The sequence below is a fragment of the Diachasmimorpha longicaudata genome, chromosome 2, assembly GCF_034640455.1.
Source record: "Diachasmimorpha longicaudata isolate KC_UGA_2023 chromosome 2, iyDiaLong2, whole genome shotgun sequence".
NCBI classification, from domain to species: domain Eukaryota; kingdom Metazoa; phylum Arthropoda; class Insecta; order Hymenoptera; family Braconidae; genus Diachasmimorpha; species Diachasmimorpha longicaudata.
Window position 1 is genome coordinate 6,945,528 of NC_087226.1, and position 24,240 is coordinate 6,969,767.

Below are 24,240 nucleotides of genomic sequence, written 5' to 3' on the forward strand. Positions count from 1 at the left end.
GTAACAAGCACATAATTTGACCATGAAATTCACAGGTAGTTTCAGTGATAAAGGTCGAAAGGTTTCATTTTAATGGTTCGTCAGTTTTTCTCCATTTTCAGGATAATTGACCTGGCAAAATCTGTCAATACGTTCTCGGAAACGGTTAATGACTCGCTGTTGGTGTCTGCCGGTGGTAACGACCGGAGTCCTTCGGAGGATATGAGGAATGCCTTTGAACCACTGTGATGAAAGGGGACAAATAAAGAGCACCATCAAAAGGGGGATTATATTGTATTGTTCCGCAAAATTTCCAAAGAGAGGAGAGACTTTGCTCATGTTCCCTCTGAAATTTAATTCCTCGCTTGAAGCTTTTTAATATCTTTTAATTTTTATTCATATTGAGGGTTTTTTAGGGAATGTTCTCATAATAGCATCATTTATTCTAAAATCGGATGCAATGTAACTCTTAGAAAAATCACCACTCCATATTTTCGGAGACGTTTTTAAAAAATCCTGAAGTGTAGAGAATCGACTGAGAATTGAGTGAGAATTGTACATGAATGAAAATTCATTCATTTTTACAAGTTCAAACACCTTTTCCCATTCACCCTGTAGATAATGGAAGCTCCCACGTGCTGAAGACAAAAGATAAACCTTGACCAAGGAAAAGGGTTATGAAGCTCGAGGCATCGACCTCATCTGGGAAATCGTGAAATTCCTCAGAGCTTACCTATCTTAGACTCTACTGACGGAAGTTTCAGAAGGTTTTACGAAGCGGATTTTCTACCTAAGTTCTTTGATACAATACTTTATATTGACTAGTACCGGAAATAACTACCTCTCATCTCTCGTTTTCCTCATCACTGCACTCACTGCCATTGCCCCATAATCTTCTTAATGCTGGGGATGTAAGTTGTGACGTAGCTAAAAGCATTAGAGCATCCCCTGAAGATCAAAAACCACTCTATTTTTCAATTAAAAAAAATCTAATGTATTAAGCAACAATTTTTACTAGCACTGAATTTTTTTCTAAACATTTCGCTCCTTTTTTTTCGTGGTCGCACCACAATTTCCAGGAGGAATTGCACTCTATCTTTTTTCAAGCTCATTGACATGACAATTACTGTCATATTGTTCATTTATTAAAAATTTTTCAACAGTATACGCTTTTCCCGGAACTTCTTTTTATCACTAGATTTCTTCCCAAGATTCGCCACGTGGAAACAGCATGTTTGTTTCTCATTGAGAAACAATGTAATCTCTGCTACTCAAACTTCATCACGTTTGAAGCGAAGTTATGGAAAAATAAAAATGAATTTATAATTTTTCAATATTGATCGTAAACAGTGTAGGTTTCTGGACACGCGCACCAGAAGTTCCACGTGAAACTAAATCGACGCTAAAATTAATTGCAATCAAGGTCTAGCGTGATATTTTGCTGACTGATTAAACTGATCAATACAGACGTTGTAGGTAGCACCCACCTACTGATATAATAGAATTGCAAAAAAACTAATATCAACGATTCTAATTGAAAAATTGATTTATATAATAATTGAAAGGTTATCTCTTGGGCTGCAGTATTACATACCATTTACGTAAATGATGCGGACTATATCAGTATGTAATTATGCAACATGGAACACAGTAGTTTGTGTGAGGCATGTAATATGTCCAGTTAGCATTGATCATCTCCTAAAGTAGAAGTACCTCTTCTGAAGCTTGCGGGGAGCCCACGTCGTGTGAAAAGTTATATTTATTTAGAAACATCATCTCCATCGCAAACAGTCAATAAACTCATTTTCTAACTATTCTTTTGGAGATATATTTAATTGGTTTTCAGCGTCAGATAAATCATAAAGTGACTCTAATAGTTCGTAAAATTTTTAACTCACACTAGTCCTCTCGTATTTCTGAGTAATTTCCACCTTCATAGAGCTCTTGGTGGTCGGTATGGACTAAAAATATATTTAATAACCACCGGAGAATTTACACCTACGTATTCTGTCTCATTTACTCTACGAAACCTTCTGTTCGGAGAATCCAGCTGAGTCGTTTCCGATGACAAGGAAAGTTTAGCTAGAACATTGTTGGCTTGTACTGGGAGCTTCATAAAGTTGATAGACGTGGGCAGCGTAACTTCTCTTGTGGTGCCATTTCAATCGTCACCAATGGTTCATGAGAAGTATTTATGCATAAATATTAACAATAGCTATTCATCCCTAGGACGTACCTCAGGAATATCAATGGACAACTCATGCATGACGATTTCTGCTACAGAGCAGATGAAGATTTGATGTTGAGGAATTCGTCATTGATCTCCAGAGATCTGTCTTCAATTGCGGGGAATTCGTCCCTTACTTTTAGAGGAATAAAACACTGATGGTCAGGGGTATTTTACTCAGTATTCAGAATTAATGATAATTTGTGACATATGTGCAAAGATTAAATTGTTTGACTTCGAATCCCACATGACTACGCACGCTTCTGATTTATTGAAAAACATGTTTTGTCACGTGGTGCAGAGGATGCCCGGGTTGCAGGACGATTTTAGATTCCGGAGCGGAATACACACCGGTAACTGTCCTCCCCTATGAGAGTATTTCGAGGGGTTGCACATGTTCACAACTGTTGGATAGTATTCGGCATCATACGGACGAAGGTAACAATCTGAATTCTATATATGTACATATGGCATATTATTTCATACTTCGAAATCCTCTGAACGATTTTAGATCTCAAGTATAAATACCAGAGCTTGACATCAAATTCTAATATTTATACTTGACATCAAAGTCAATATCATCGCAATTCTCAGGACAGAAAACGATAGTTTTTAGTGTTACGGAATAAATAATCCCATGTTCGGTCTACAGATACTGAACGATAAAAATAGGAAAGCTGGAGAGAAAAAAAGGATATTGTCGATCACGTAAGAGCTTTTCTTTGTAATCTTCATTCTGACTGAGGTAATTTAATATTTTAGAAGTGGATAGAAACTAGAAATATTTAAAGAACATATTTTCAGTGGGCAAATTTTTTAGCAAAATTTTTGACCGAGTCCTTCTCTACACTAGTTCTACGATATTTTCCCCTTCAGGTGCTTCGCACAAGGTCAGTTTCTTCAGCGAAGGTGAAAGGTAATACTGGAGTTTAAATAACGTATCACTTTCGCGTTGCAATCACAATTCCAATGCTGGAGGAAACACTTTTAGCATCTAAATTATAGGGTTGCCATTTAATGTCATCAAGGAAGTTAATGGGCCTGGCGGTACGTGCTCAAAAAGTGCGTTTGAATGTAATCAATTTTTTGAGCAGTTCCCATTGCCTTCAAGGCCCCAAATGATGTCCTTGTAATCAATGCTTGAAATTATGACCGTTAAAATTCTCCAACAATAACTTTGATATGATTTCTCAGCAAGGTATCAAGGGTGAAAGGAAAGCAATTGTTATTCCGGATATATTTCGGACAACTTTCGACAACGATCGGTTATGCCGACCGCAGAACTGCGCAATTGCACGCAGCTCATTCGTAACGAGATATCAAAATGAATCGGAAATTGCATTCCTCACCACGTGGTCAATATGTTTTTGTTGATGACGTGGCAATTTTCGGGGAAAGAGGATTTTAATTTAATAGGAAAAGGGGCATAATCAAAGGACACCGAAGGAGCAGTGAAACTAGAATCACTAAATTTTTCATTGAAATTCAATTGTTGCGCAGGTTGTTCACTACTTTTCCGGTTAATTATCCCCTCCGTACATCGTATTTTTGTTTCCTTTGTATGACAATGTAGCATTATACCACATTTAGTAACCCTCCATTCTCCCCTACGAGATCTCAATTATCAACGATAACAACGCAGAGGAGAGCCCAAACAACCCAGATGATGAGTTTCGGAGTGGATGATGGCGTGTATTATGTTCATTACTGGGATATCCCTGCCAAATGATTTTTCTGATTATCATCGTTATATACGGATTATCAGGTTTCGAGCCTGATCGTATAATGTCCTTGTATGCTTAAACCAGGATTTCTATTAATATCAATGGAAAGAGTGGTTGCTGAGGCTAATCAGCAACGAATGAAACCGAAGCATCACTAAACTCACGTATTTCCACGTGGTATTTCCAAGGACTCAGAAACATACATGTGTAAGTTGTTAATTATAACGAAATCTGGTTGAGGATTACATAGACAAAAAATTGGCAACTATTCTGTCTTACACGATTCTGTCTTTCATCAATATTCATTCATTTCCATTGGCATTACTATTCTGGATGCATTCAATTTACACATAATTTGCTGGCGGATTTCGTCACTGATTTATTTCAAGACTCTGGATCGTGGACTGTATCTGTGAAATAGTATTTATGGAAGTGATGATGCGCGTGGTATTTTCAAATTTAGTTGGATTTCGCTGCCCATCGATTCCTGTTTTAGTCACAAACTGCTGTCGTCACTTCACGGTAATGATGAATGTAAATATCTGTCGCGATAGATACCAACCAATGTGACGGAAATCCAATAAATGTTAACTAGATTGGTTACCATCGAATCCCCCAAAATTACCTCGACTATATGAACCAGTTTTCGAGATGTTTAATTGGCAATGTCTCGGGCAGCTGACTGACCTTTCCAATTCTGCGACGGACATCTGATGGACCATCGATCTACCCAGTATGATAATTTGCTCAATATCTGAATGTCTCTTTTGACTAATGAAACATTATTCATGTCTTACGTAAAACAGGATTTATTCCGGTTGGCTGTAGCTCGGGGGAATTGATACAGAATACATGCTCGGTTAGGTATAAAAGATCTGGATTTTACCGAAAATAGTATCAGTCGATTATTACGCATCTTCTCAACAAGTTCACGGTCCAAAAAGACGGAATTATCAGTCATGAATAACCTTGTAAGTGTACCCCCTGGTAGATTGGTAAAAGTTATTTTACTGTTTCAGAAAAACGACCTAATAGTTGATTACTTTTTAGCAAATAGCTGGATTAATGTTACTTAGGGGTTGAAAAATTTTACTAGATGATCCGCTAATTTTCGCCGAAAGAAATTTTTGCTAAACATTAGGCCTCAGGAAGATCAAAGGTGGCATCACTTTTTAGGTGAAGTTTTGGTGAAAAAATTAGACTTAGGAAGCTAATTTTTCTGATAAAAGTAACTTTCATCCCTCGTTTCCCCCCTGGAGGTGTAATTTTTACCTAAAATTTCCTTTCGTGTGTGAGACAAAAATTCTATAAAAATCCGCAATTTTCGTCACAGGAATAATTTGTCCGGCGAATTATTTATTGAGGAGGTTTTGTCCGGAGAGAAAAATTTCTACATTCCATCCCCCACAGTTAATAATATTCTCACAAATCAATCGTCTCTAATTGTTATTACAGATCACTCTCTCCGCTGTCTTTGCATGTGCCTTTGCAGCACCAAAACCAGGATATCTCACTGGTGAACATCCGGCTCCAGTTGTAACCGGTGAAGTTATCGACACTTATTCCTTGCCAGTCCTTACAAGCTACCCAGCACCAGTGGTTAAGACCCTTTCCACACCAGTAATCACTGGTTATTCAGCGCAGCCCCTGTCGTCCCCTCTGTATAAGACCTTGGACGCACCCGCAATTACGAGCCACTCTTCGTCGTTGGTGAGAGGAGTCGCTCATCCAACAATTACAAGCTACTCAGCACCACGCTTGGTATCAAGCTACTCGGCACAACCACTGGTGTCAAGCTACTCACCATTGGTATCGAGCTTCTCCTCTCCATCGTTCGTTTCGAGCTACTCTTCCCCTTCGCTAGTGTCACCCTACACTGCACCAGTCGTTAAGACCCTTCACTCATCCCCAATTGTTCATCATCACACCACTGCTGTCTTATAGATGATCTAATGAATTAATAAATACTCTCATGTGAATTATCATAGCTGGTTGGATGGCCAATAAATTATCATGATATAATATTTTCTTTACTTATTTATTCATTCACCAACTATCAACGAATGGATGAAATAGATCTCGAGTTGGAAGCAAAATCCATTCGCTAATAATAACTAATCCGTTCTATGAATATTTAGGAAAAAATCCCAATTTACAAAACGTGAAAAATTGTAATGTTGTTAAGGTAGAAGTTTTCGGGATTTCTCCACAAAACGATTTGAGAATTTTTTTACTATCGACTAGTGTTTCTCCTGTGACGCCAGCAGAATTCACTCAGAATTAATTGGACGTGTGGAAGGTGTATACGGCCAATTGACTATTTTTCCCATGAGTATTGAAGGATATTTTTTATCCCCGAGTACAAGTTTAGCCGCACTGCGATGAGCAAAATCGTATTCACAAATTTTAATTTAGCGTTGAAGGTATTTTAAGCATTGAATTATCTATTCATATGCATTTATAGTTATAACAATGTGATTTTTGACGTGTGAGAGGTGTGTACGTCTCAGGAATAATATTACCTTTGCTGTAGCATTCTACTGCTCTTCCCAGTTCGTCACGTTGTCCATAGGTAAATACGAATGCTAATTTTGAGTGAATTACAGGGATACGTAAAATATTGAGACTTTACTGTTCAATTAAAAGAGGAGTAAGACAAATATACACAGAAACTATGTTGGAAGCATTTTAATAATGAATTTCAGGTAATTGAATGACATGAGTGAAAGGGATCACAATTCATGTAATTTTATAAACTGTGAAAAACATTCTTCTGTTGGAATAGGTGTGATGTGGTGGATGTGGATGATCGCATCGAATTGTTTTTTCGGAGTGTCCAAGTCACTCCTGATTGGCAGATTTTTCACTCATTAAGAATTTCAGATGTAGTATGCTGGCTTTGCGGCGTATGCGTATGGCAGACCGAAGGATGATGCATACCCGTAGTAGGGAGCACTGTACGTGCTGTAGGCACTGTAGGCCAATGGAGATCCTGAGTAGAGGGGTGCTGAGTACGACGACACCAGGGGAGCTACGTAGCCTGGAGCAGCAGCAGCAAAAGCCAGGATGGCAGCAAACACAAACTAGAAATTTGTTTTATCAGCCAAAATCTTCCCAAAATAGTCTAGTTTCTATAATTCTAATATGACTCATCACAAATACAAATTAGTAATTTGTAGCAGTCAAAATTCTTCCCAAAATATGCTAGTTTTAATAATTATGAATCATCACGAAGGACTAGAACGACAGCTCCAGCTGATGCAAGAAACTGAATTAAATGAATCAAACAAATCTATTTCTTGCGTAAAAATTAGGTGGTTTTTTGGATAAAATTTCTTAATTTTTGGATTCAAATGACAATAATTGAGGAAAGACCGATAGTTCCAGGTGGATCATCCAAAGGTCTTCCGATGATAACAGCAGATCTTCAGTAAGATCTTCAGTAGATAAAAAAATTTCGGCGCGATTAACAAATGAAATAAATTCTTAAAAATCAAAAAGTAAATAGTGCGAAGTAATAACTCACCAGTTTGAACATGTTGATTGAGAATAGCTGTACTGTCGTACGATCAGGTAATGCGTGCCAATTGGGGTTTCCCTCGGTCTTTATATACGAAAACAGCGAGCATCTTCCTCAGTTCTCTCACGTAAAATTCAAGGAGTAGGGCTGACTAGGTAGCTATCCAACAAACAAACACAAATACATACACACAGACTCCTTTTAAAATTTGTTGTTTTTCCTCCTGATTCCGGGGGAGAGACCCCCCGACCAATAGTCGACAACTCGTTACTTTGGCATGAAAAAAAAAACTTTTGTAAAAATAAAAAAGTATAGCGAACGTTTCTGGTCTTATTGGAGAGGTAGGAGAAATGAGGCGGTCTCGTCCAGAGAACGATGCACGTCAAGGACATTTATACCTTGTGATTCAGGCGTGGTTGGTGGAACTTATTTGCTCGAGTTTTACGAGAAATAAAAGGAAATCATCCTTTCGATTTGTCCATTTTTCATGCAACGCTTGTTCCTCCTTTGTATCCTGCAGATCAATATTTCTTTGTGTTGTTATAGATTTGTAGAAGGGCGATGGGGGAGGGGGGACGTTAAACGTCATCTCCCATCAATCATTATGGGTTTACCATACCTTTCAGATCCTGGTGTTAAAAAAAATTGTCTGTCTGGTGGAATAGACGAGAAGAGTCTTGAGCGTCTAGAGGTTATTTCTAATAATAAAAATATCGTATCAGGTATATGGGCATTTCGATCATCCTGAGGGTACCTATGTGCGGAAAAGGGTGGGAAAAGTTGAAACCGATTTTTTTTTTAATGAGAAATAAGGTTCATCTCCTGATGAAGTAGAGGTAGTGGAAAGAAATAGTGGTAGAGCTCATTTCAGGAATTTAATAGCCGATTCAAGATTCTTACGAAGCCATGTGCGATTGTGGTTTCTGAAAGTGTATCCTCCCTTACCACGTCTGGTGGTTAGAAAAATTGATTGAATTTTTTTAATTACAGTCGACGCATGATTTAACAAGTGATTAGCGAGTATTTAAAAAAAATCAAATAAATAATTCAGAACTTCAAACTCGATGTTCCTATTGTGATAATTCTAAATAAAATGTTGGTGTCTATGTAATTTTTTTAACAATACAGCTCCTTTTGGAGGCTTAAGTCACTTCTCCCTCGTCTTAAAAAAAAAGTAGTAGAATCAGCTGACTGACAGCCGGATGTTGGCAGGCGTCCTTGATATTGAATTAATCGACGTAGGCGGTGACTACGGATCGGAAACCCTCGAGACACAAAAAGTAAAAAGTTCCAAACAAACACCGAAAAAGCAACAACGATTTCCTATGTTGACACGTGGGAATGAACTTGAACTTAGACAAAGGAGATGTGAGAGAAAAAAAAAATGGTTTACATGTATCTTTCACTTGGCGGTAACTCGAGCACATTGGCTCACGGCGGCACCTCAAGGTCCACTCAGTCCTTCACCCGGTATGTGTCGACGACCGAGAGTTGACCAGTTATAGAGTCCCACTCTCTCAGTGGTGGGCAACCCTCTCGAAAAATTATGTGCCCTCTCTCCTTTGTGATGGTACACCGCAGCCGCACGATATTCCCCTCGTAAAGTGACGTCAATGCACTGAATACTCTTGTCAATTTTTCTCCCATCAAGCCAACCACCCTGTCTTCTTTGTCCCGAGTACTCCCCTCGATGCCAATTGAAAATTCAATTAAAAAGTTGCCTTGCAGGGTGTTGTAGACCCTAACTCAGTGTACGATCAGACAACAGAAGTGAAACCTGAGGGAGTGAAGGTCCGCGACAGAACATTATTATCGAACTGTGGTCAGAATCGATAGTCATTGTTACCTTCGGTTCAATTCCCAATGATTAAAAATAAGTTGTTATTCAATTTACAAGTGGAAAATATATACTGACGAGTCAAAATTCTGTTATTCTTTGACTCATCCACTGAGGCCTTCGGTATTGAAAGTAAAACAATTCAAAAATTTCTTGACGTTTAATAAAATTTAATCGCTTACAGTTTTTAACAAATTTCATAATTTATTTATGTCGGGAGATGTAACTTTGAAGACATTGACAAGACAAATACTTCATTGAATTATTCTCATACACTTCCATTAAAAAATTCGTGGACGGAGAATATCCGATCGCACCGTCTGATCAAAAATGTTGCGGGAGATGAACTACTTGAAGTAGTTACGGAACGCTCCTGAATCGCTCCATATGATATCGATTCGCATAGCCATAGAAAATTGTTCAAGTGCGACGTGCGACCTATGACGAAGATTTTTTGCTACTGAAAGAAGGAGCGAGGACAAGGATAAAAGAAATTAATTGTTCCAATAAATCAAAATGACAAAAACGATTATGAGGAGTCGAATGCACAATTTATTGATTTCATCTCAGAATTCAAATTGATGATTTCCAGATTTTTCAAATTCAGGATGAGCGATACAAATTATTGTGAATGAATGTGATTGGTGTCCAGTGATGAGTGAACTGATGACTGCCACATTATTAAAATGCACCCTAGATGTAGTATGCAGGTGCTGGTGCGTAGGCGTAGGTGAGTGGTGCAGTGTAGGCGAGAGGAGCAGCAGCGAGGCCATTGTAGTTCCTGACAATGGATTGACTGCTGGATGCTACTGGGTAAGCAGCTGGAACAGCGTAGGCTGTCGCCAGGAGAGCTCCCGGAGCTGGAGCTGGAGCCGGAGCTGGTGCTGGGTTTGGCGCAGCGGCACTGAGAGCCAGGATAGCGAGGAAAACTCCCTGGAAAAACCACTACATCAACAAAACATTCGCAATATCGATGAATATGAATTAATTATAATATTTCGTTGAATATCAAAGTATTTTCATAAAGAGTCAACCAATGATGCAGAAAAAAAATTCTTTTCAAAATAATGTGCAATATTTTTTGAGCTATCAAATTGCGAAAAACTTCAAGTGAAATATTCTCCTCGTAAAATTTCCCGATTTGTATTTATTTTCTCTTTCTACCTATATACCATCGATTTTCATTTTCATAATAATATTAATAATGTCAGATACTTACAAGTTTGAACATGTTGACGGCGTTGTGTGTCTGTATCGTACACCAAAGGAATGAACTTGAGAACTGTGATGAACCATAGAGAATCCCTCCAATTTATACCGCACAAAATAGCCAACCCCTCCAAAGTCACAGTGAGATTTTTCACCAACGATGAAAGAAAACCAGTTGGTACCACCCAGTCACCGAGGTACGGGGGAAGAATGCGTCCCTTTGTTCTTCAAGTTACCGAGAAGAGGGAACACTCTAACAGCATGTGGTAGGTATCCAAGACTGTCCATGAGCATTCATTACTTTTTCAACAAGCTCATCCCCTCCACTAGATATATGCACATCCATGCCAGTGCTTTGTAAACTTCCTCAACAACGTTAATTAATGCATATCCAGGATATACCAACTTCCTAGAGACACCTGTAAAACGTGGGCTCACCCTGGGGATATTTTTTTCTTCACTCCAATAATATATTTCCCTCGTGGATTCTCGTAACCTTGCCACGCGTGTCACTGCAAATAGGGTTACACAACTGATCCTCGAATTACGTAATTTTGTGTTATCGCCATGGGGCCGAAGGGTAGATACAATCACATATTGTACATCACTCAAGGTCACAATATTGGACAATAACTCGAGGTAAGCATGGGGAATAATGGATTGATGATTGCATCGGTAATACTGTGTATGTAGTTGACCTCAAGTCGATCAGAAATTAACGGGGGATTATAATCACCCAGGTGGGAAGTCAATTCCACGTGGAATGAGATTTTCACACCATAGAATGATGCACCCAGTAGTTGGAGTAATTAACATATTCATCGCAAAATGACCCCTGAATTATGGGGTACAGAATTTGTATCCTTTCGAAGTGACTGTCACATTCCTATGCGAATTTCACTTACAACTAAAATTGATTGTTTCGATGTTGTTCTAATACAGGATGGTCACACAATTATATCCAAAATCATTAAAAATTTATAACGAAATAATGACTTTGAAATTTAAAGTAAACGAGATTCGCCCGATGTACTTTATATTCAGCATAGGGTATGTCGAAAAAGAATTTGAAAAAAAATCCTGTGGGGGAAATAATTCGATGAATTGGAATTCATTTGAATGCAATTTTAGGAGGACGAGTTGTGATACTTTCACGTTGTCACACTGGACAAGAATACGTACACAGGGTTTTGTAATTTCTCGAGGTATGATTGCGCGTGAGGACACCTTGAATTCAGCGGGCGGGGCGGATTCAGTTGAGTATAAAATAGTTGAGCCAGTCCCATATTCTTCACTCGTTCTTCACTCACCGAAGAAAGACATTCACCAATTATTAAAAATGTTCAAACTCGCTGTGAGTTTACTTTTCCACACCTACTAATAATTGTTTATTAGTTGGTTGAAAAATACCAGGCTAATAATTAATTTGTTCGTCTATTTTTCCAGTGCATCTGTGCTGTTCTGGCTGTGGCCTCAGCTGGAATTGTTCCTGCTGCACCGATCGTAGCTGCAGCACCAGTGGCAGTAGCTCCAGCACCATTCGTCACGTCCAGGAGTAGTCAAGTTGTTGCAAGAAATTACAACACTCTTGCTGCAGCCCCACTGGCTTACACCGCTCCAGTTGCTGTACCTAGTGCAGTTGCTGCACCACTTGCTTACTCAGCACCAGCAATTGCCAGTCCCTATGCGTACCCATACGCTGCATACAGTGCCCCATTGACTTATCCCGCTGCAGCTGCTGCACCGCTTCTCCTCAAGTGAACATGATGTTGAAATTTTATGAATGATTGTTGTTCTGAGCTGTTGCAATAAATACCATTGATCGACTTTATGCCAGGAATTTTTCATTATTCTTTGTGTGTCCATTCAGATGAATGAAACATTATTCATTATTATTTACCTTTTCAAAGGAAACATTTGAAATTAATGTATCCTATCATAATACTTTACGGTAGAATAGATTTTATTACGTAAAAATTCTATTGCAAATCACTTCCACCGACACATCCAACGCTAGTGATAACAGTCTCCTTTCCCGAGATAGTAATTGAGATTATTAATAAACCTGTGCTGTACAGGATGAAAATAGAACGATCAATATCATCCCTATGCGGTGAGAAAAGTGGGAAAAACTTTCCTGACAAATTATGACAAATTTTGCTGCATGAAAGGTAATCATAGAGCGAAAATAATTCATTGGAAAAAAATTTGAATATGGAATATTTTGCAGTTTATGCGAATTTTTTTTTCTATAATCAGATGATTCACGATTCTCGGCCGAATGAAAGTACAATGTCCTGGAATAATTTTTTTATGAAACGCAGGGTAAGCTTTAGAGACCCCCAGATTACCCCCATGTTGAATAAATTTTCTCGGTTTGACCGAAAGAATTCATAATTTGTTTCACATTTTTTGTCCGGTGCTAGTGAAAAACTAGTGAAATGGAGTTCCCTCGAGGATTACTTGACTCGTTCGGTAACTTTTCTCCAACTTTGTTTCTATACATAAATCATAGCATCGTGACTTCAAATATGAGTCAATACACCCGTTGAAAAATTGAAATTCAATTACTACGTGACGTCCATCGTTGTGTCAATTATCGACTTGACAAGTGAAACCATTGAACAGACATCGCCTACATATAAAATCAGTAGTGCTCTATCTGAAGCTTTTCCAGATGCTTGAGACACTCGTGTTTATGTTAGATGTTATATAAATTCAAAAACGTGCTCCGTCGCGTGGCTTCTACAGTTGTCAAGTAAACCCCTGCAGAATCCACACGAGAGAATGATTCACATTTGCTCTCGCTTCAGTCTTCTCTCGAGAAATTAGTATCACTACCGTCATCCTCCCGCCTAATTTTCTCGATTGAAACATTTTCCATAAGAATTTTGCGACATCAACTTCAGATCGAAATTATTAATTATTAAATTACTTTCCAAATTTCACCCTAAATCTCATCATAACGAATGATTGATACCAATATCTATTCCACCAACTCAGAGGTAAGATAAAGTTCACGACAAGGAGGAGAGCAATGTCGGTCGAGTACTTGAAATCCACCCACTGAATGACATAACGCTATCGCTTCAAGTTTATCGGGACAAACACCCGTCAGATACGTGAAATCCAAACTTCATCGGCTGCATAACGGTCCCATCGTTTCATTGTTAGGACACTCACGTCGCCGAAGAAAGTATTTCACGTGAATCAGTGGTATAAAAGTCAGGGGGAATTCGTGAATGATATCACAGTTGCCTTTGAGCGTCAGTGAGAATCACTCTAGCATCATGGCATTCAACATTGTGGTAAAATTGAGAAAATTAATGTCAATTCTATCTTCATCAATAATTCATGAATTTTTTTTTCAACCATTCAGCTGAAATGAATCAGCAGAACAATGAACGAAAATTCCTCATCATTATCATTGTCTCATAAAATCACTATCAAGTGTTCTAGAATTAATTAAAATCTTTGAATAATCAAATCCGTCAATTGAGTCATTAATCATTCTAGAGTAGACAAATCAATAACCGACGTGATCTGCTGATCATCATAAGTTCAAGTGAATATATCTAACTGGCTCTTCTTTGCAGGGGAAAATCGTGGTTTTGGTGGCTGTTTTCGGTGTCACATTGGGAGGAATTGTTCCAGCATCTCCAATAGTATCTGCTCCAATAGTCGCATCGGCCCCCATCGTATCCGCTCCAGTAGTAGCTCCAGCTGCAGTCGGATACGCAAGAGCTGTACCTCAGAATATTCCACCATTCGCATCAAGAGTCGACATCAACACTAGAGCCCTTGCATCACCACTCATCGCTGCTCCAGCAGCTCCACTCATCGCCTCTCCAGCAGCTCCTCTTGTCGCCGCTCCAGCGGCACGAGTAGTCGCCACTCCAGCAGTTGCAGCCACCGCTCCGTTCGTTCCCGCAGCAGCCGCTTACTCAGCCCCCATCATAGCAGCCCCCGGCGTCTTCGGGGCGACCTATTCCGGAAGTTTGGCTGCACCACTCGCTCAGTACGCTGCCACCGCCTATGGACCCGCAGTCCTTGGCTGATTAAATTTATGGATGTCCAATGTTCCAATTGTAAATCACCTTGCCACTGAAACTCGATTCCTCGTTCACTGAATAAATTTTTTACACAGACATGAAATTTTTTTTAATTCCACTGCCTGTATGAGCTCATGATTCCGGGTTGGTGACCACGTGGTCGATTGATTATTCACAATCCATTAAAAAAATGATTGATATGGATATTGACTTTGGTTTAAAACATTTCCAATGGGAAATCAAATCCACATCTGGATGAATGGATTTTTTGGTGTAACGAAAAAATGATTGGAAGTTCATCAAGGTCCATGACTAACATAATTCTTCTTCGAGGATATAAATTAGTGCATCTGCTATCTAATTATGGGTTTCTGACAAGTGATCTTTTCATTGTAATTGCAAGATATTCATTGATTCCGACTAATTTAATGAAAAATAAAAGAAATTTGTAAAATCGGTAATTAAATTAATTCTATTCTTGAATTATTTGTAAAAAATGTATAAAAATTGACTTTACAATATTTTAAGCAAAGAAATCTTGAAAAAATGTAAAAAATCCTAAAGGATGGAAAATTACACGATGGAAAATTTTTGCAGTAGGAATTTCCATAACCGATTTTTATTTTCTCAACCTCAGGAGCATCTTCCCACAAGTGGGTGTTTAACATACACAAGGTATAAGATCGTTTACGATCTGGAATGCGAACTAGTTCATACTTTGCCTCTCTTGTTTTTCATGGTAAAGCCAGACACTGCGGAACCTTGAAGTGTATCCTGCTTGAATGCCCCTGTACCGGCGAAAGGGGAGGGCTGTGGATAAAAATCATCGAAAGCATTGAAACCCAGGTAAATTGAATTCAAATGCCATTCACCCTAGTGCATCTAAATCGTATTAACACGTGTGGATAAACACCTCACCTTCACTGACCTTTCCGAGCTTTTCTCGTTGAATGTTTTGGGGTTGTGAGTTTTCCACCCCAAAGGTCAGACACTATGCTATGCTAGATTAAGCGAGTGGCAATGGTATGACACGTCGTTTTGTGTGGCCCTGATATTTTATACTGGGGTCACAAAAACGAAAATTACATTTGCAAATGCGTCATGCGAGCGAAAAGAAATGGACCTGTGGGGATCACGGGACACAAAAATAATTTTCTACCTGCGGGTAGTGATCCTAATAATTAGTAAACACATTATTGTATGTTTCATGTCATAGCCAATTCCCATAGAAAAAATTAAATGGCTTAATTTATCGCATTCTTCTACGGAGAGTAAAGTTCGATAAAAATTACCCGAAAAGTTCGGTAATTCTACAGTTGTGTTGACATAAAATGTTGACATAATGTCTTGACATAAAGTTATAGAAAAATTCTGCGAAAAGCACTGAATTTGTTGAAATTATATTTATGCCCAGGTTTTATTGAACTTTTTTTGCTGTGCATTCAACCCTTATGAACCGATCAACCCCGGGTTTATACGTTTCCGAAAGTAAAGGGGGATTATTGCGGGGGTGAGGATCCGCAAATAATTTAACCTGTTATCCTGTGCTTATCGATTCCACGTGGGATGTCAAGAAAGTGACGAAAATGGGGTTCATGTGGGTGGCAGAATCTACGAGTGAATCCTCTGAGACTGACAGAACCTCCAGTTTCCGGTGATTATTTTTCCGGGCTTTATGTTCATGAATTTCGTCATTAAAAAAGATAATCAAAAGCAGGATACTGAACGTATAATGAATCCAGCTCGTGCTGGGTGTTTCTGCTTCTCTGTATATCACCGAAATTCAGAAACTTCTGAAGGATGAAAAATTACAAAAGCCAGGAGGAATTAGACTTGTTCTTTTCACTTGTAAAATTTTGAATATATTAACTCGTTGATATTAAATTGATATCACAAAATAAAAATGTTGTGTTGAAATAATTCGCCATGTAAAAACGTGTCTTTACATTCCTTGGAAGGTCGTGCCAGGGATTAGGTGACAATAACTGCGACACTGATAATATTAAGACCAGCCGCGTACGTCCTCGCATTTTACGAAAGCAAATTACTCGTGACATGCACGATGAAAATGTTCTGATTGACACAATCGTCAGTGGCTCCATTCGACGAGACTTGGGGGGAATATTAAGACGTTGTTACGCGGGATCGCATAATTCTTGCACACTATTGTTAAAGCGTATTTGGGATTATATAAGAAGACGCCATCATATAATAATTTAATTTTTAATAATGTACATGGACTCCAGAAAAAATGATAAATTAATTGGATTGGAATGTGATTACTATTTCACATTATACTGAAATTCTGACAAAATTATGATTTTTGGGACAGTTACTAATAATTAGTGGAGCCAGATCCAAGTTAAGTTGGAAGGCGGAAATTTCTTGGAGTCTGAAATCATAAGGAATTGATAATTTTGAAATGAAAAGACTAGACACCCCGTAAACGTCCACCGAATTTCCAAAAGTGAAATTGTCGACATTTCGGTAACAATTTGCCCAGATCCGGGTTTAAAATACGTGTGCAGCATAATTGTCCAATTGAACTCATTTTATTTCATTCAGTAATGTCACTTTTTCTATCCAATTTCCATGTCAACTGGGAATCTGAATTCGAAATTAAGTAAAAGCAACGCAGTTAATGCGCTTAATCATCGCTGGGTGATGTGAAATCCTTGAAGGATTTAATTGCGTGCGGTTGAAGGGTGAAGAAGGGGACAAAGAGACTTGAACTTCACGTCACGTGCTCTGTTTTCGCATTAACAAATAAAACAACGAGATCTGGGGGGAGAAAATAAGGAGTAAAATATAAAAAATCATTGTATGGGCCACCGAGTGCCTCTCGATGACTCCCCCTTGAGGAAGAGTGGCCAATCGGGCGTGGCCTGGTGGGTACCTCAAGGAGGCCTTCTAGTATGTTCGAGTAATGCTGAAACTGTTTAACCAAAGGGGGAGGTTACATCTTGGTGGGGGATTGAATTCCTTTGTTGGTTGTCCCACCGAAGACTAGTCAGTATAAAAGACGAAGCTGAACATCGATTGAACATCAGTTTTCCCAGTGAAGCAGAACAAACCCCAAAAACAATCAAAATGATGACCAAGTGCCTCGTAAGTAGCATTCAATACACTTCAATGTATGCCCCGTCAAAGAGGGGCAAAGTAGCTTTCACTATGTAGTACACACTACAATAAATACTCGAATACTATTCATTATTAATTTGGTAATTAAAATGGGCGAAGAAAATTTGAAAGAGAGTCACATTTTCATTATAATTTTTTTGCAGAAAATTCTCGGAATTTTCGAGATAATCAGATTCTTGAAAATTTTTCAATCTTTCCCCAAACTCATCATTCAATTTAATACTCGTAGATAAATCCTGAATATTCTGGTAAATAAAACGTTGCATTCAGAGGTTCCCTCGCTTTCAAGATCGCTTATTGCCCGGAAGAATCGGATTTCTCAGACGAAAACATTTTCTCCTTTATTCAGTAGCAAATGGAAATAAGATCACTCGATTATTGAATAGTTTTCAATAGATCTGGAAATCTAAAACATGTGATTAAATTTCATAAAGTAGCTGCTAGCAATTTCCATGCCATTTCTATTTTAAACACAATACAGACTGTCGCACCGTAAGCTCCAGTAGATTAGAACTTTATTAGATCAGACATGATGGTCGCGTTATTTCGGGTAGAAATTGGGTGTAATTTTTCTTGTACACGAGAATTACACAGGATTAGAATAAAAAAATAATCGTTTACGGAGCAATAAATTGCAACAATTTTTATTTATTCTTCAGATCCTCTTCTTCGCCTTCGTGGCCGTCTGCTCAGCCGGTGCGATCGTTCCAGCGGCAGTACCTGCAGCACTCACAGTAGGCACATATGCGAGTAGTTACAATGCACATTCAGTAAATCACGCATACGCAGCTCCATACGTAGCAGCCCCAGCAGTTGCAGCCCCAGCTCTGGCCTATTCGTCCTATGGATATGCCCCTGCTGCCTACTCAGCCTACCCCTTCGCTGCCCCCATCATCGCTGCTCGTCGTTAAAAATCATCGAAATATTTTAATGGACCTTAATTGCCCATCAGTCCAGTCGACTTCGGTTCTGGGAGGACTATCCTGTAATCGTGGGAGGATGACGATTAAGAAGATATCAATGTCAATCCACCGAGGATCGAGGGACTGATTTACCAACCGGGCAATTTGTCGATAGATCATATAATCGTGGTCCAACAACTGGCTGAGCGATGGTGCCACAAGCACTTGATCTCACGCACACTTTCACTGGCAAAATACTAAATTTTTTTTCTGGAATTTTTTTTGAATAAAATCGATTGTTCAGATAAAGATTTTGGTAGTAATTATTTATTGATTATGCTAATGAGGGAATCCTCATTTTTCAGCATCTCTAGGGGCTCTAAGATTGATTTACCAAGTTTCGGATGTGGGATTGATATAAGTATTAATATATTTGCGAAATATTTGGAAGAATCTTTCAAAAATTATGGCGAAGAACTTTTTGGTGATCTAAAAATTTATTAATATTCTGTTACGAAAGAAAATGTTAGGATTAAGAAAAAAATAGTCGTGTTGAAGGAGCGACCTGAACAACAACCCTTAGAACACATAAATATTTATGTATATTTATTCTTTCAGGTATAGAACCTGTCACTGGATTGTGTAAGAGGTTCATCCGGTTTTAATGTATTTACGGAGTTTCCGTCTCTTGATCTCTTTACCCTGTCTGTTGGGGTACGTCAAAAATATTTGAAATTCAATTTTTGTTGAAGATATTTTGTTAAACGTCTTCCTATTCGGTGCGTTAATTTCCTGAAAATTATTTTTCGTGATCCATATTCGTAGTCGTACGGATCAATCCCTCAACTTCAGTTTTATTTATTAACCATACAAGAACAATTTAAACAGCAAAAAAAATATTTTGACTAAACTGAATGAACATGAGTGATTGTTCCATTAGAAGTTGTCACAGCGGAATAAATGACGATGATTTATCATGTATGGGAAATGAAATTACACGGACTGTTATTATCCACTACAATTGCGCAATGTGCGAGTCATCCGTGGACACCGTCAAAGGTGTACTTATGTGCGAGTCACGCTAAGTAGTTTATATTCACGTCGAATGACAAGCGAGCTTATGCTCAATGAAGCAGTCCGTTCAACTCACTTTCTCGCTGTCATTAATTCTCGGAGTGAGTCAACGGCTTTGGGATGACAGCGGGAAAATATGCCCTGGAATTATATACTTTCCTCGTTATCAATGGCTTTGAATCCAGGTGAAATTGTAGGGCTATAAATTTTTTCAAGGATATTCAAGCACTCGGGCCTTTCCTGGGATCCTCTTTTTTACAGTTCTAGTTCAATATTGAAACTCGATTTTTTAAGCGATTTGTTGGCTATTTACGAACTTAATTATTTTCGCAAGCAAGCGAGTTAACAAATTTCATGTTTAAAAATATCTGAACTTGAATCAAAGCTCTGAATATGCGATATTCTCGTGCGACTCGGTGAATTATTCATGGAGGAATGAAAGCTCTGGGGATATGATTGATTCATTGTCGTAGGCAAACAATGTCGAATACATTTGGTGGAGGTATAGTATTATGGTCGCATACACGTGTTTAAATATTGGCGGATGCATGCTCGCGTAAAATGCAGTCTCTGGAGTATTAAACAATTATTATCCCTCATATAAATTTTTGTTCCAAATACTTTTAGCATTTTTAAAAATTGTTTCTCTTCGAGATAGCCTGAAAAGTAATCAATATGTTCATCTGCAGTTATAGAAATCCAATTATTATTTAATGCCCGTTTCTTGTGTTCTATATGTATTGAAACAAATCTGCAATCTTTTGTCTTCGAAAAAAAAATGAAACTGAAGAACAACGACGATAGTGATTTTTTTTGGTCGCCTTGGAGAAGAAAAAACAATCGCATGTTGTTGTCATAAGATCGTGATATTTCACACGTTTCAGAGTCATTGTGTGTGTCTTCTCAGTCGACCTCGTTTGACGAAGATTATCAGATACTACGTTTTCTTTCCTCCGGAAGTGCTGTAATAAAGTCGAGCATTCGTTGAATAAATATTTATTACCAACGAGGGAATCTGAAAAATGCGTGAAATTGTGCATCTGCAGGCGGGCCAATGTGGCAATCAGATCGGGGCGAAGGTAATCGAAATAATTGGAGTTGAATGACCCAAAACGCAATTAACTTATTTCCTCCGCACTTTTGAGATCTTACGATTGCGATTTTTTATTAAATTAATCCGACGAGTGAAAATCTAATTAAATTTTTTCCTCGACAGTTTTGGGAAGTTATTTCGGACGAGCATGGAATTGACCCAACGGGATGCTACCACGGTGACTCGGACCTCCAATTGGAGAGAATAAACGTATACTACAACGAGGCAACTGGCGGAAAATACGTGCCGAGAGCAATTCTGGTTGATCTAGAGCCCGGTACTATGGATGCTGTACGCTCGGGACCATTTGGACAGATATTTCGTCCTGATAACTTTGTATTTGGCCAGAGTGGAGCGGGAAATAACTGGGCCAAAGGCCATTACACCGAGGGCGCTGAACTCGTGGATTCGGTACTCGACGTTGTGCGAAAAGAGGCGGAGAGTTGCGACTGCCTGCAGGGCTTCCAATTGACCCACTCCCTTGGTGGTGGCACTGGGGCGGGAATGGGTACCCTACTCATTTCTAAAATTAGGGAGGAGTATCCGGACCGAATTATGATGACTTTCAGCGTTGTACCTTCTCCAAAGGTACGCAACAATAATTTTTATTCTTTCGCTGGGAACTTTCTCACAAAACTATTGGAAAAAATCGATAATCCAATTGTTCCTATAATTTTCAGGTATCCGACACTGTCGTTGAGCCCTACAACTGCACCCTCTCGGTCCACCAGCTAGTCGAAAACACCGACGAGTCTTACTGCATTGATAACGAGGCCCTGTACGACATCTGCTTCCGCACCCTGAAGCTGACAACCCCGACATACGGTGACCTGAATCACTTGGTCTCCGCAACCCTCAGTGGAGTGACAACGTGCCTCAGATTTCCCGGACAACTTAATGCAGACCTGCGAAAGCTCGCTGTCAATATGGTGCCCTTCCCGCGTCTCCATTTCTTCATTCCTGGATTCGCTCCATTAACATCACGTGGGTCACAGCAGTACAGAGCTCTGACTGTCCCAGAATTGACCCAGCAAATGTTTGACGCCAAGAACATGATGGCTGCCTGCGATCCCAGACACGGAAAGTACCTGACAGTCGCTGCTGTTTTTCGTGGACGTATGTCCATGAAAGAAGTTGACGAACAAATGCTCAATATTCAGAATAAAAATTCAACATATTTTGTTGAATGGATACCGAGCAATGTAAAGACAGCAGTCTGTGACATACCACCGAGGGGTCTCAAAATGTCAGCCACATTCATTGGCAATTCAACGGCTATTCAGGAGCTATTCAAAAGGGTCTCTGAACAGTTCACTGCCATGTTCAGGAGAAAGGCCTTTCTGCACTGGTACACGGGGGAAGGAATGGATGAGATGGAATTTACCGAGGCGGAGAGCAATATGAATGATCTTGTATCTGAGTATCAACAATACCAGGAAGCGGCTGCTGACGAGGAGGGAGAGTTCGACGAAGAGGAAGAGGGCGAGGGCGATAATTAAATTTTTCCATCATTGAACTGAAAAATTTTACAATTTTTTTCTTCAATTCAAAAGAGATTTTTGCGATTTTTGGATTATGTAATATGTGTCTACAATGGAACTAGAAGAATTCTGCAGTAGTTTTCTTCAATTTGCAGAGAATAATCTTGTGATTTTTTTTTTTCGATTAGAATTGAAAAATTTTCTGTTTCATTTCCCATTAGAAAAAAAATCTCCACAATATTTTTCTCACACAAGATGAAACCTTCTGCAATTTCTTCTCCATTCTTCCTCCCTTGACACCCTCGTGATATTGAAATATGTATTAATTAGACTGATTGACATTTGATTTTGTTCAAAAAATTCAAGTCGCAATTCAAATAAAATCACGTTAATTTCCAAAAAAGCGATTTATGTTTTCTCTGGTCAAGGCAACTGGAAATCACATAATCAACTTTGATAATAGTCCCTCGCATCTATAATTTCATTATTCAGTCTCCGAAATTGGGAAATTTTCAGAAGGCTTCCCGCCAAAGATGACAATAATTAGCTCTAGTGAGGAAGCCATTTGTAATTACAACTGAAACGTTCACAATAACAGGAGGGTGTACATTCAACTCGATGTTTTCACGTGACGCACTGACGATACGTCCGCCAACGTAGCTATGGGTTCAGGTATTGTAATCCCCACGAATGGCTCATCCATTATTCTCGTCCAGAAGGGGGAGCGAGGGGGAGGGGGCTCGTTGATAAACCAGCGGATACAAGACTCCGTCATAATTCAATTATACAAACTGATAAAAAAAATATTAGACTGCAAGCACCCCACCATTGAGGAGTCATGATTGTTCATGATGATAGCTTTTGTAACGCAAGGCTATCGATGGATTCATCTTTATCTATCTCGGCATAACCCACATTTTTACCTCATCATATCTCAGATTTTCTCGTATCGTTATTACTCATACCTTCCCAGGCACACAAGGGAAGACGAACGCTGGGAGGAATCCTGCTGTCCTTATTGCTCACTAAGCTGAGTAATGTATTTGGAATTCATATACAATAAAATTAATTATAATATACAATCGATAAATCGGGGCCTAACGTTAGTTGAATATTTATGAAAAAATGCTGTTGATATTGGATTAATTTTCAAGTACTTTAGTCTTCTGTTTTCATTGGAATTCCCTCCAACAATTCTAATGCAGCGTAAGGGATTGGTATAATTAAATTAGTTTAATTCTTCCGGGATTGCAATAAAAAATATTGTAGCTCCAGGTATCGTAGGTTTATAGAAATATCGAGTGGAAACTATTTAGAATAAAAAATGTAATAAACTGCGATTTCCTTATGCGACGTATTCCATTGAGATATTTTCTATGAAATTTTCGCGACATAAATTTTATGTTTTAGTTCCCTGCATTCCTTCTTTCGTACATTGAAGAATTCCATCCTGTAAAAATCTATCTAGTTAATCAGTAGCATTGATTAATCGATTCATATTGCTTAAGGATTATTCTCTTTGGAACATCTGCCTTGAAAATATATTTGCAGATTTTTAAGACAAAATTGAAAGCCCAATAGGAATGGTTTGCAATGGTTTGGAGTTATTTGCAACTTTCTATTTAAATGGCCCTCCAAATTGGGATTCGAAAGCTCTTAGCCCGGAGCTTCAATCTATAGTTTCTCTATAAATACTTCCATATTTATTACCCATCACCATAATGCAATAAAATCTGATCCTATAAGTGGCCTCGGCGATTCGCTCTGTAATAAGTAAATAACAAACTACCGTCTCATTATTCAAATCATTAAAATTGCAGCTTCCAATGAATTTTCTAATGATCATCCTTTCCCAATAACCTAGTCTAAGGTAATTTTTTACTCCAGTGCAGGCAAAAAACGGTGCACCCTTTCGTAATGATCCTTGATGAGTTACCAGAAAAACCGATCCAAGTCCGAAGATTTTCCTCTCATACTCATTTTCCTTTTTTTTTTTCTCAT

The 24,240-nt window shown here is 38.7% G+C and overlaps 5 protein-coding genes across 5 annotated transcripts; 4 read left to right on the forward strand and 1 right to left on the reverse strand.

Moving 5' to 3' along the window:
- The first annotated feature begins 4,764 nt into the window (after positions 1-4,764).
- LOC135172999 (cuticle protein-like) lies at positions 4,765-5,874 on the forward strand. Its single transcript, XM_064139574.1, has 2 exons — positions 4,765-4,901; positions 5,386-5,874. The coding sequence occupies exons 1-2, from the start codon at positions 4,890-4,892 to the stop codon at positions 5,872-5,874; spliced, it is 501 nt and encodes a 166-aa protein (XP_063995644.1). The 5' UTR covers positions 4,765-4,889.
- Positions 5,875-9,806: 3,932 nt separating this feature from the next.
- Positions 9,807-10,615, reverse strand: LOC135172880 (neuropeptide-like 3). The gene is made up of 2 exons (XM_064139359.1): positions 10,507-10,615; positions 9,807-10,220 (listed from the first exon to the last, which is right to left on the reverse strand). The coding sequence occupies exons 1-2, from the start codon at positions 10,516-10,518 to the stop codon at positions 9,981-9,983; spliced, it is 252 nt and encodes an 83-aa protein (XP_063995429.1). The 5' UTR covers positions 10,519-10,615; the 3' UTR covers positions 9,807-9,980.
- Positions 10,616-11,324: 709 nt separating this feature from the next.
- Positions 11,325-14,630, forward strand: LOC135173000 (uncharacterized). Its single transcript, XM_064139575.1, has 12 exons — positions 11,325-11,442; positions 11,507-11,546; positions 11,628-11,850; positions 11,943-12,253; positions 12,407-12,466; positions 12,575-12,609; positions 12,727-12,871; positions 12,923-12,971; positions 13,248-13,327; positions 13,591-13,618; positions 13,751-13,804; positions 14,093-14,630. Exons 1-12 carry the CDS (start codon positions 11,325-11,327, stop codon positions 14,552-14,554), a joined length of 1,605 nt encoding a protein of 534 aa, XP_063995645.1. The 3' UTR covers positions 14,555-14,630.
- Positions 14,631-17,371: 2,741 nt separating this feature from the next.
- On the forward strand, positions 17,372-18,894 carry LOC135173002 (uncharacterized). Its single transcript, XM_064139576.1, has 3 exons — positions 17,372-17,440; positions 17,498-17,656; positions 18,349-18,894. The coding sequence occupies exons 1-3, from the start codon at positions 17,372-17,374 to the stop codon at positions 18,598-18,600; spliced, it is 480 nt and encodes a 159-aa protein (XP_063995646.1). The 3' UTR covers positions 18,601-18,894.
- Positions 18,895-20,514: 1,620 nt separating this feature from the next.
- Positions 20,515-22,632, forward strand: LOC135159864 (tubulin beta-4B chain-like). The gene is made up of 3 exons (XM_064115962.1): positions 20,515-20,744; positions 20,882-21,346; positions 21,439-22,632. The coding sequence occupies exons 1-3, from the start codon at positions 20,688-20,690 to the stop codon at positions 22,255-22,257; spliced, it is 1,341 nt and encodes a 446-aa protein (XP_063972032.1). The 5' UTR covers positions 20,515-20,687; the 3' UTR covers positions 22,258-22,632.
- The last annotated feature ends 1,608 nt before the right edge of the window (positions 22,633-24,240 follow it).